The sequence below is a fragment of the Podarcis bocagei genome, assembly GCF_964188305.1.
Source record: "Podarcis bocagei genome assembly, chromosome: 4".
Taxonomy (NCBI): domain Eukaryota; kingdom Metazoa; phylum Chordata; class Lepidosauria; order Squamata; family Lacertidae; genus Podarcis; species Podarcis bocagei.
The window spans coordinates 10,257,153-10,269,752 of record NC_138128.1 but is presented as its reverse complement, the minus strand read 5'-3'; the positions used below and the strand labels follow the sequence as shown (position 1 = coordinate 10,269,752).

The 12,600-nt window shown below is 42.1% G+C and overlaps 1 protein-coding gene across 10 annotated transcripts in view; it reads left to right on the top strand.

The window, feature by feature from the left end:
* ATP11B (ATPase phospholipid transporting 11B (putative)) overlaps positions 1–12,600 on the top strand; it is an 89,734-nt gene that overhangs the window by 28,078 nt on the left and 49,056 nt on the right. For all 10 annotated transcript variants that reach the window (XM_081190031.1, XM_081190029.1, XM_081190026.1 and 7 more), the window contains exons 4-12: positions 538–618; positions 2,963–3,070; positions 3,280–3,408; positions 4,341–4,444; positions 5,305–5,352; positions 7,824–7,888; positions 9,580–9,661; positions 10,533–10,683; positions 11,485–11,682. In XM_081190031.1, coding sequence (XP_081046157.1) covers positions 538–618; positions 2,963–3,070; positions 3,280–3,408; positions 4,341–4,444; positions 5,305–5,352; positions 7,824–7,888; positions 9,580–9,661; positions 10,533–10,683; positions 11,485–11,682 — 966 coding nt within the window. The remainder of the gene's footprint in view (positions 1–537; positions 619–2,962; positions 3,071–3,279; positions 3,409–4,340; positions 4,445–5,304; positions 5,353–7,823; positions 7,889–9,579; positions 9,662–10,532; positions 10,684–11,484; positions 11,683–12,600) is intronic.

The following is a 12,600-nucleotide window of genomic DNA, read 5'->3' as shown; positions in this document are numbered from 1 at the left end:
TGATTGCCTATTTTGCAATAAGAGCAAAGGGAACCTGTTAGTTAGGATTAAGGTACATTGCTAGGCATTGTGCAACTTCAGTCTCTCTGTCATGCTGAAATCTTGTTTCACATGTGCCCTTCTCCCAGCAGCTCTGTGAGCAGTCCTCTCTGTGCTGAGAGTGGAAATCTAGGGAGCCACTTTTCAGACCTGTGTCCACTCCTTGTGCTCAACCTAGACTGATGGACACCACGTTTTCTTCATTCTCACTTGCTGTTGTCCTAAATGCTTCTAAAGCCCAACATGACATTGGGGATGAGCCCTGCATTTTGATTGGTACATGCCTAACGTTCAACCAGGCTTTGCAGCCACTTGGAACCAGCATACCATTCCCAAAAGTTCATGTGGTAGAGGAGAAGAGTTGGGGATGGGGCAGAGTCAGTGCCAGCCACAAACATTGGCTAGCTACCAAGCCCAGCTAAGACTTGTAGAGCCCTGCATTCAGTGTACTATCGTGGCATGTGCTGACGCTGTCTTCATCTTTGTTTTCCTCTCCAGCTTATGATAGATACACCTACAAGTCCAATAACCAGTGGATTGCCATTGTTTTTTGTAATAACTGTGACTGCCATAAAGCAGGTAAGGAAACACAGGTGCTTTAGAAGGTACTCGCTTAGGGCAGATGGACATGCTTTGTGTAATACAGAACAGAACATCCCTGTGTTCAGGTTACTTCCCTGTCTTCCAGAATGTGTAGGGCTGCTTCCCTTGTGTTGTGGCATCATCACACTGCAAAGCAGTGCTTAACATGATGCCATGATGCCTCCCTGTGTAATCCTGTATGTTGCAGAGGATAAACTTGCTACAAGAATGGCTTATGTGACCTACAATTATGACCTGAAACATGTCAAATTCATTATTTCTATGCACCAGTGAATGGAGAATCTTGGGCAGAAATGGACAGTTGTGGAGCAGAGTCCAGATATGAGTTTGTCGTACATGTTCTATGGATTTGTCAGTTCATCTGAGATAGAATGGGAGATGGTTTGTATGCAATGGAGCTCGGCCAGCCAAATTCTGGGCATGTCTGCTGCTGTTGAATCTGTTTGGACCTTCATGAAATTTGAGCAGCATTCTACTAGACTCTTAGCTTCTAGCTGAAAACAAGTAAATATGTTTTATGTTGCCTATCAAGCAGGTCAGCCTAGGGTTATTTTTGTCTCGCTGCCATGCAGTCAGTGACTCATAGCAACACCCCTAAGTGGGCAGTGACAGACTCACCCCCAGTTTTTGTGCGAGGACTTTGTATGTCAGTATGCATCATAAATTCTTATTTCCAGCAGCCTCACACTTACCCAGAGGAGTAAGTTCTTGCATAACAATAGCTTATGTACTGAGAGAGGCTATGCTGTATTTGAAAGCTGTACACATTTTGTTTTTGTTTTTGTTCTTCCCAGTCTCCAGGCCTATTGTAATTGCCTTGTCACAGCCTGTCACTGCCTTGCATTCAGTCAAGTTAGTGGTAACTAAGGGAAGACCAGACATCTGTGGCTTCCTCTAGACTCTCATGACCCTTCTCCAGGCATGCCTACAGAATTTCTCACACCAGCTCTGTCTTCTTTGGGAACATTTCTGTAATACACATGCTGGCCATAAATAAGGCAAAATCACTTGAGTGTGTCTTGAAGGCGGCATTAACTGTATTTGACAATGTAGTGGGAGATTCCACATGAGCTGAACTGCAACACCTAGCAGATTATCCCATTAGTGGACCTGACCTGTCCCATTTGTAGAGGACATGTGTCATAGCATGTCTGCAGGCAGGTGCTGTGATGGAAATTCTAATAAGTTTCTGAGGCTATCTGTGTCACCTCTTGCCTAGTGAATTTGAGTTGCATATCAACAATACAAAATACTGCTTATTTTCCCCTTCTTTTTCTATCCTAAGTCATTTTTTTCTCAGCCCAACTATCACAAAGCCATCTAAAAAGTTACATTTCTGGTCATGGAACACAATTTAAAGTGGAAGCAGCACCCTACCTAGAGCCAACTGGGCTGCCAGTTGCTGATCCTTGTTCTTGACTTGATAATGTTATACAGGTGACTCCCCATTTATGTGGGGGTTACAGTCTGGACTCCTGTGTGCATAAAATTGCGTAAAATGGGGAGCACCCCTGGAAGAGTCTTCAAGGAGGGACAGTGGGGCTTTGTTGAACTGCTCAGCCTCCCTGCCTTACAGCTGATGTGCAGGGAAGTGCAATAGCAGCAGCAGCAGCAGCTTTCCTGCGTGTCAGCTGAGGAAGCCCTGCTTCCCCATCCCAGCTCGCTCAGCTGATGTGCAGGAACCTTCGCCGTGCGTTAGCTGGACTGGTCAACCAAGCACCGCTGCCCCTCCATATTGCACAAACAAGCGCCACAGTTCATCTCACGTGAGCCAGAGGGACAGCAGAGCTTTGTCAACCAGCCTAGCTGATGTGCAGGAAAGAAACTTTCCTGCGCACATCAGCTGAGCAACCTCAACAAGCCTCTGGCTCACTCCCCAGAGTCTGAAGAGGAGCTCCTCTTTGGGCTCTGGTGACAGCCTCCTTGTGATCTTGGAGGGGCAGCGGGACTTCTCAACTGACACATAGGGAAGCCACGGCTGTTGCTGCACTACCCCAGATGTCAGCTCTTAGGCTGAGCAGCTCAATACAGCCCTGCTGCCTCTCCAGCTTGTGAGGATAACCTGCCTGGAGCCCAGAGAGGACATCCTCTTCGGGGAGGGTCTGTTTGTGAGCCAGCCAGGCAGACTCTCTAGGATGCTCCCCATTTTCAGTTCCCCAGCACTGCTCGTGTGCACGGTTGCGAGCAAATAGAATGTGCATGAATTGGGAGTTGCCTGTAGTTATCAGCAAATTGGTTGCATAAGTGCTTTTTCTTAGGCAGTTATGTGTATTGTTGGCTTTCCCCTCCCCCCAAAAATGCTTCTTTGCATCTTTTCCAGGGCTATGAAGATTGGTTACGCCATAAAGCAGACAATGAAGTGAATGGAGCTCCAGTGTATGTTGTTCGCAGTGGTGGCCTTGTAAAAACAAGATCAAAGAACATTCGGGTATGTGTGTGAGTGGTGCAAAATGATTTTGAACATTTCAAAAGTGTGCATGTATGTTTATATATGTGTGTGTGTTTTTGTGTGTATATACATGCAAATTAAAAAGGCAATTTAAAGGGCCGTTGCTTTACATAGCGTGTGTTAATGAAAGTTACAAAAATATTTTTGTGAAGGTGTATTTGAACAGATTTTTTTGCCTGTCTTCTCAGGTGGGAGATATTGTCAGAGTAGCCAAAGATGAAACTTTCCCTGTTGATCTCGTACTTCTGTCATCTGACAGAGCAGATGGCTCTTGCTACGTTACTACTGCAAGCTTGGATGGAGAAACCAATCTTAAGGTCTGTTTTCATCACCTTTTGTATACCTTAAGTTAGATTTAGGTTTTGTTTCCTGATAACCAAGATTGATATATTCCAAATCCCTCTTACAGAAAAGGAGAATGTTGAATTCCCCTGGGTGCACCTCAGAATATCAGAATCACAAAGCATGTTGTTCAAACCAAGGTCTGCATCAGTAGTGACATGACCTGGAGAAAAATGAACCTAATTTCAGTTATACCTGTACACAGTTAAAATAGCAAGTGACAGAACTGCAGTTGATGTATGTGTTTACGGTATTCTGATTCTGAAATAGCTACTACCGTCTGCCCTTGAAAATAATTTTATAACTCTCTATAGATAGAAGAATCTATAAGAAAAGCATGTGCTGTGCTATGAACAAAACTGTGTGTGTACTACTGGCGTACCAGAGATGCAAGGCTTATGTGCATGTGGTGATGTGTGCATTCTGTATGCATAGGGGTCAGTAACTTCAGGGGATGGCTGCCCCACCCAAGATTGATATTCCGTGTTTGCTAATCAGTCAGAAGCCTCCAACAGTTTTATCAAGTGGTGTGCATGTAAATCACCTGATAAGCCTGTCATCTGCATTGCTCTGCTAAATGATGAGAAATCTAAACACTTTGGATTTCTGAACAGATGCAGCACAGTACAGCTGACTGATTTTTCAAAAGGTAATATGCACATTTTGGCAAGTTAGCACTTGACAAATCGGTGTTTATGTTCACTCAGTGTTGCTTTGGGAGCTGATGGTGTACTGGAAAATTTAAGATGCGGTTTGGAGGCTTAGTTGGTATCTTAACCAGACAGCTCTGTTTAATGTGTGTATATATGTGTGTGTAAGTTGCAAGCCTATGTCTTTATAGCATTTGCACAATGTGCTGCTCATTGTTGCCTAATGGAACCTGAGTGGTTATTTCTTTTTATTTCAGACGCATGTCGCAGTCCCCGAAACAGCAGTATTGCAGTCAGTTGCCAATCTGGACAAACTTGTAGCTGTTATAGAATGTCAGCAACCAGAAGCAGATCTATACAGGTGTCATTTTTTATAATATATTTTTTCCCCCAAAGAGGATTTGGAAAGCAATGTTTATAGTGTTCTAAGGATTAGATGATTTTGCAGGAAACACTTCTAGAAATTCTCATCTTTATGTGAATGCATGAGCTACTTAAATCTGTAAGTACTAGCAGAGAATCTTGCAGTGACAGTGCATACATAACATTCCTGACTTAAACATCCACTTTTTAAATGATAAACCTGGTTGCAAGGCCAGGCAAGGACCAGATTACTTAATGTGGGGGGTAGTCAATATTTTTATACCTACTGCCCACTAATGCATCTTTCTAGATGGTAAAATTTCCTTACCGCCCACCAGTCCTCGATGGAAGGAGGATTCAGCTTGTGCCGCAGAACCCCCTCCCGCCCATCTAGAATCCTGAAACGCCCACTAGTGGACGGTAGGGACCAGGTTGACAATGCCTGACTTAATGGGTCAATTGATTTGAACATTCATCTGCATCACTCTGAGCAGCTGCAGAATGAGAACAACTGTCCCATAATTTTCAAAAACTCTGGAGATCTGTGTAGTTTCTTCAGCATTTGGAACAGATCTCTGCAACATTCTAGAATCCTTCACAAACCAGGAGGATTTCTTTGTCAGATCACAGGAGGGGGTTTATTGGTTTGTTTTGCTTTTGTTTTATTATGTATTTTGTGTTTTCGTTTCGTATTTATTTTCTTTTTTGGTCAGCTGCCCTATGATCTTCGGATGAAGGGTGGTAGACAAATTTTATAAATAAATAAACATTCTCTTCCTTCTATTGCATAGTTTTTGCTAACTCGGAGAGCTGGAATAGAAGAAATATGTCTTTCTGACACATTAATCTCTTTTGCAGATTTGTTGGACGAATAACAATAAGTCAACAAATTGAGGAAATAGTACGGTAAGCCAAGCGTTGGTAAAGGTCATGTGATTTGCCTTGAATTTAAACAGCATGTGTTTACAGCAGGGCTCCACAGCTTGTGAACCACCAAGCTGGGGGCAATCCATCAGCCGCCAGGGACTCAGTAAATGGCTTGAAGCTCAGTGATAGAGCACATAATTTGCACATAAGACTTTTCCAGATTCAGTGCCTCGCATCTCCAGTTCATAGAAATGCTTTGTAAAGGCATCTTCCTGAAGCCTTGGTGAAATGCTGCCAGTACAAAATACTGTGCAAAATGAGCCAAGGACCTGGCTCTGTATGGGACAATTTTGTGTTTTTGCTGCCTGCCTGGGACTGCCCAGATCAGACATAGGTGTGGCTGCTGGATCATGGAGGCATGAGCTGCAGTTCCTTAACTGAGTTAAATTAAAAAAAACAAAAACGACCCTCTAATTTATGCTAAGCCCATTCAGTTTGATTACATGACCTGGCAATCTCGTGTAAGTTAAGCTTGCAAAAAGTGTGTTGCAACTCTGTTTTAAAGACTTGTTTTTCCTCTTCCGGACTTAGGCCAAACTCCTGAATGGAGATTGGCTCTGGCATACTTTACGCTAGCATTATTTAACCCATTGTAACTTATGCTGGCTTCCCACATTTAGGATTGCCCCCTAATTTCCTTCTTTTGTGCTACTTGAAAAATTTGTGTATTTATTGAAACCACCAATCTTCTTTGACAGGTATTCATAACAGAATTAAAACCCACATAAACTCTGCTGGATCAGGCCGTAGGTCTATTTTAGTCTAGCATCCTACTTCCTCAATATTTTGATAGCATTTTTATGAGAAAATGACCATCTTAATTGTGTAGCAGAGAACGTTCAGGTAGTTAGTAAAGAATTTGCTTCCTTATTCCAGAGCTTGTTTTGCTAGCACATAAATACTTTTAGGGAGTGTGCCAACTTCAGTTCCAGTGCTTCTTACATAATCTTGGACAGCTAATTAGGCTTTCTTTGTGGCAGAAACTGTGAAGAGGTGGCTACAGGTTGTGAATTCTTTCTGCACTTAGCAATGCCATGAACTGCTGCATCCCAGCTTGACCAGTTTGGAGTGAACTAACTTGCAAAGCCAGTTTTTATTTCTTGCTGATAAAATCCATTAATCATGTCAATCCTTTAAGAAGATGTATCTCTCACATATATACTAATCCTGAATTTACAGATGTCTTATAGAAACTGTTTTTCCCTAAGTGGACTGCCCCACCACTAGATGAAATGTGACCTAATGCAATTGATGATTGTTCCCCCATTTATGCCTAAACGACTTGGTTTCTGTGGACGGTCAATCAGAGAAGTTTCTGGTGTGCACCATGCTTCTCTCCTAAAGCAGCTTACAAACAAGTCATTGCACCAACATTCCCCATATCTTTCCTCTCTGGCGTGATAGCTGTGGGAAAGAGACTGACAGCACTCATCTGGGTAGCGGCCTTATTTGACCGAGGGCCTCCATTTACTGACTTAACTCTCCTGGAGTCATAAACACGTCCTTAGATACTGGTACAGTAGTTACTGGAACAGCAGGAGTTTCAAGCACCCCAGGGGTATCTGTTAAGAGTAACTGCAGGAGTTGGAGTGGTTACTCTTGTCCTTGCAGTAAAAAATAACACAGAACTGTAATTTTACAAGTTCAACCTCCTGTTTGCAAAGGGAAATGAAATTGTGAGTAGCCCAAGGTTTGCGTCTTGTTAAATGGTAGGATAATAATGACGTTCTAAAAGAAACACAAGCTAATACAGCCACTGTTCAGTGCTGCGAGCATTACATGCAGATGCTACACTTGCTACAGGTACAAATAATCCTGGAGTTACTGCAGGAATTTTTGAAATGTGCAGCTAATTAATGTTGGATGAATTTATTGAAACCAAATGTTCTTTAGTTCTTAGACGTGCACAGGAGAATTAAAAGTCCTTTGGGATCATGCCATAAGTCCATTTTAGTTTAGCATTTTTTTCCTCCAGTGGCCAGTCAGATGCCTGCAGGATACTCAGAAACTAGATTTGAGGATCAACAGCAGTAGGAGACTGCCACCCCTATCAGCTGGTATTTAGTAGCCTCCACACCAGAGAGAGTCCATATAGTGTTAAGACGTCTATCAAGGGCAGTCTTCCATTAACTTGTCGTAGCCCCTTTTATGAACAAGCTATCTTAACTGCAGTGTATACCTCCTTCCCCTCCCTCCCCATTTCATCTTCTGTTTTGAGTTACTTTAGGCAAAATAGGAATGTTACTTCTTCTGTTTGGCTCTTGACTGTTACCAAGGATGAAATGTTACGCATAGCTTTCTTCACCTTGAATGAACCTTAGTTTTATCCCTGTTGTTTATTCTCATTTGGTGCAAGTTGCATTTTGGAATTGGTGGAGTGGACATCTAAGCAAATGGCTGTTGATATACTGTGTTCTGTCAACATAAAAATTGAGCTCTTTCTTTTTCAGACCTCTTGGACCTGAAAGTCTCTTACTTCGTGGAGCAAGATTGAAAAACACCAAAGAAATTTTTGGTTTGTAACCATATAAGTATTTCACAAATTGCTCAAAGATTCTTGAGGCAGGCTCCCCAGAATGTAGTTATCTCTTGAGCATCAGTCAGAGGGGAACACTTTGGTGTACCTTGAATCATCTTCCCACTCTCCCTTTGACTAGGCCACTGGCATTGCCATTCGCCAGCATAGCCTGAGTAATCAGGGTGGCTTAAGGGCCCACACCCATAATTATTAATGTACAGTTTCTGCAGACTGCTAAAATAGTCACAGACTAAATGTGCTGCAGAAACCCAACAGACCCATCAACCAGAAATGCAGTTACCAGCCCCGCAAAGCCTCCTTTTAGAATAAAATGTCTGTCTGGCTTCTAAAAACTAACAGAAAGGTTGGAGTTGGTCCCTTGGGAAAGGAGTTCCACCGACTTCCTGCCATTCCAGAGATGGCCTTGTCCCAGGTACCACCGTTCTGCCAATCATACTTTGATTCTGGGTGAACACAGAGCAGAGCCCCTTAGGAAAAGATAAGTGTTTGCCATATTCTGGACACAAACAATACAGGGCTTTTAAAGGGCAAAAGCAGCACTTTGAATTGGACTCTGAAACCAACTGAAAGTCAATGAAGATGTTGCAAAACCAGCATATCTACATTTGGAATGCCTTAATTAATACCCTGGTGGTTATATGCTTGACCAGCTGTTTCCCAAGCATATTTCAAAGAGTGAAAAAGCTGATGCAGTTTTGTGGAGCATTTGACTTGGGTGGCTATTACTTTCAAAGCAAATTTCATGTGCAACTGCAGTATATTAGATGAAATGTAGTAATAATAATGATAATTAATACTTTGATGTATTGCCTGCCCTTCACCGTAAGGTCTTGGGGTGGGTTGCAGCAATTTAAAATACAATATTAAAAACAATTGAAAACAAATGGCAGTCACAAGAGTAGTCTGGGTCCTAAAAATCTCTCTCCCTGGGGTCAAAAGCCTGAGTAAAGAAGTCCATCTTCAGTGTGCAACGCAAACTGCTTAATGAAAATGCTAGACACAACTCTTCGGGGAGGAAATTCCACAAATGAAAACTTTATGGCTGACGGGTTTCACATACCCCTTGTATAATGGCTATTAGCACAGACTTCAGAACAAGCTCACAATAGGACTTAAATTGGCTGTGTTTGGACATAACTTTGTACAAGGCAGGCCTGTTTCCCCCTTCTGGCATGACCATGAGAAGAGAAGAGGCTGCTTCCTCCATTTAGATGCATCACAGTTCAGCATAAGCAATGGTTAATCCAGATTATAGTTAAGATTAACAACAATTAGTTGAAATAAAACAGCTTTATAAACAATGGTTAGCAGTTGGTTTTCCCCTAACCATAGTGAGCGACAGTTAGTCCATAGTTTGGGAGGGCAAAACAAGCTGCAGTTAAATTAAAACAGAAGGAACAACTCTCAGACGCCTCCTTACAGCTGTTGCCGGAGGCAGCGGTGGTGGCAGGGAGTGTGCACTGCAGCTAGTTCTCATGACGCTAAGCTGGGATTTAGCTTTGTATCTGAACAAGCCCACAGTTTCTCATAACAGAGTATTGCTACAAATCTAATGTTTCTTGTATGGCTTTGCAGTCACAACGATAAAAATAGCACTCTGCTTTTTTCTTTTTTAATCAGCTCATGCTGCAGATACCAAGTCTAAACATCGATTTTGTTTGTTGTAGGTGTTGCAGTGTATACAGGAATGGAGACGAAGATGGCATTAAATTACAAGAGTAAATCACAGAAACGATCAGCAGTAGAAAAGTATGTGTCCTGCAGATTTTCACTGACTGGAAAATTGTAATGCTTTAGAAGTTCTCATAGGGTATTGTAAGCTGCAAAACTGGAAGTTTTAAGTGCTAATTTTCGGGGGAATGGAAAAAGAATCCTATTGTAATCTCTTATGTTTTTGAAGAGAACTGAGGTGTTGTGCTGGAAAATCACATGAGAATTGGGCCTTCTATATTTGATGTGAAGACAGGAGTGCCTGGCCTGCTCTGGTCCATGGGGTCAAGAAGAGTCGGACACAACTAAACAACAACAAAAACAACAACAATATTTGACGTAGTCCAGAGTATTTTAGGACTGATCAGCCGTGTCTACTTGCCCTTCACTCTCCAAGGATTTGCTTTGCTGCACTTTCTGCTTAATGAGCCTGTCCTTCCAAACTCCCCCATAGCCATATTGTCTTTCCAGTCCCTTTTCTCCCTAGGTTGGGAACAGAGGATTTCTCCTCCTGACTTTGCATTCCCTGTTCCTCATAGGGAAGCGCAGCATTCTTCTTGCGCAACCAGAGATGGTTAGAAACAGGAGGGGAACATAAGACTGAACAGTTCTTCCTTTCTTCTGTCCTGAGCAAGATAATCTTCCTCTACTGTGGGCAATTTTGACCTCTGGCTACTAACTAGAAAGTCATATTCACACAAAGACCAAATCACCCTCTTATTTTTTAACTGGAGTTGCTTTTATCTCCATCCACAAACATGCATGAGGATGTGTTTTTGCAGCAATGTATGGTTGTGTTTGAATTGTGCCCAGTCTTCCATGCTTGCTAATGAAGCTTTTTTCACAGGGTTATTGCCATCCTGTGGATATTTGTGCATTAAATGGGCACCCACCAATTTTGTTTCCTTAGGTCTATGAATTCCTTTTTGATTATCTATCTAATAATCCTCCTCTTTGAAGCAATCTTGAGTACAATATTGAAATATGCCTGGCAGTCTGAAGAAAAGTGGCATGAGCCTTGGTATAACCAGCAAACTGATCGTGAAAGAAACAGCAGCAAGGTACAGTTTAAAATTATGTGCACATTCTAGGTGATTTCCGCCCCCCCCCCCATGCTGCCTTGCCTAGTACTAGAGGGATGTAGTCACACTGGTTAGACAGTTACTTGCTTAGAGATTCCTTCTCTTCACTTCTAGGGAGCAGTGCAAGAAAGTAAGTTTCCCAAGTTTGAGAGACATCCCATTGTTACAAGCTATTTTGCACATTGCGTAACTGATACTGGCATTGGTTTGTGCGTGCACTAGCCAAGTCTACAGAGGCATATTAGCCTATGAAGTTAGTACTGCAAAAGGATTTCCTAGGAAAATGGTGCACTGCATCCTAGGTGGCACTTTGCAAAGGGTCCAGTATTTCATAGCAAAGGTGTATTTTAAGATGTGGCACGGTGGTTAGGCTTACATTGCAGAGAGTTGAGTTCTGTTCCTGACTGAACCACAACAAAGCATACTGGGTCATCTTGGTTCTGTCGCTGTCTCTCAGACTAACTGACCTCACAGGGTTGCTTTGTGGATAAAATATGGCAGTGGGGGGGGGGAGCAACCATGGATGCCGCTCAAAGCTGTCTGAAGGTGGGATGCAACTATAACCTAAATAAAATAAAAACAAAATAATCATCCCAGTTCAAAGCTTTTATATAAACCCAAACAGAAAGGTTAGCTTTTTGAAGGAGGTGTTGCAGTGTCCATTTGATAACAAGTGACTAAAGGACAGTGGGGCATTTTGCAATGATTTTTATTTCTTCTTAAATAAATATGTTTCACTTTCAGTCTGGTGAATAATATTTCTCTTTCTTTCTCATTCAGATTCTGAGATTTATTTCAGACTTCCTTGCTTTCCTGGTCCTTTACAACTTCATTATTCCCATTTCACTGTACGTGACTGTTGAGATGCAGAAATTTCTAGGATCTTTTTTTATTGGTTGGGATCTTGACCTCTATCATGAAGAAACAAATGAGAAGGCCCAAGTGAATACTTCAGACCTCAATGAAGAGCTGGGACAGGTATAGAATGGATGTTTCAATATGATTTCCCCCACCCAGGTTCAGAACAGTCTATAATTCCAGTATCTGCTGAATTTATTCTAAAGTTGTTATTGATCAGTGATTTTGTGTACTTACCGTATTTTTTGCACCATAACACTCACTTTTTTCCTCCTAGAAAGTAAGTGGAAATGTCTGTGCGTGTTATGGAGCGAATGCCTGCGGGTGGGGGGGATCTGCTGCAGTCGTGAGCAGAGGATCCCTGGTTCCCCTTCCTTCCCTCCTCCATGGTTACAAAGCATGGATCCACATGGATCCTCAGGATTTTTGCATTGGGCTACTCAAAACTCACTATCAGATCACATGTCTGTGGCCACAGCATGAACCACAAAAATCATATATCCCCTATTTTGTTTAGAATATTTTTTTTCTTGTTTTCCTCCTCTAAAAACTACGTGCGTGTTATGGTCTGGTGCGTGTTATAGAGCGAAAAATACGGTACTTTGCATTACCTATAAGCAGAGTGATGCACAATTCACACAAGCATGGGAAAGTTGCAGAATTTTGAACTGACATTCATTATCTTGAGAACTTTAGTTTTAAAAAGCCGTTTACTACCCCTTAGAAAATGTGTAGAAATCTCTGAGACCAGAGAGAATTCAATGGGCTTTTTAGTTGCTGTGGGTTGGGGCTTCAATGCGATGCAATAGTGCCTTGATCCTTTTTATTACTCACTGACGGTAGAACAAATTGTATAGCACAGAGTAAAACAGTTTTGTACATTCAAAACTTATGCTAACTTTCCATAATGCAGGTTGCAGAAACCAGAGAATTGTGTTATCTTGATGCGTGTTTGTGTGTTAGGTCAACAGTGTTGAGCGATTCATGATAGACAAAAGAAAGTACTTTTATGCACTGAAGGTGAGAGAGTGGCTTTCC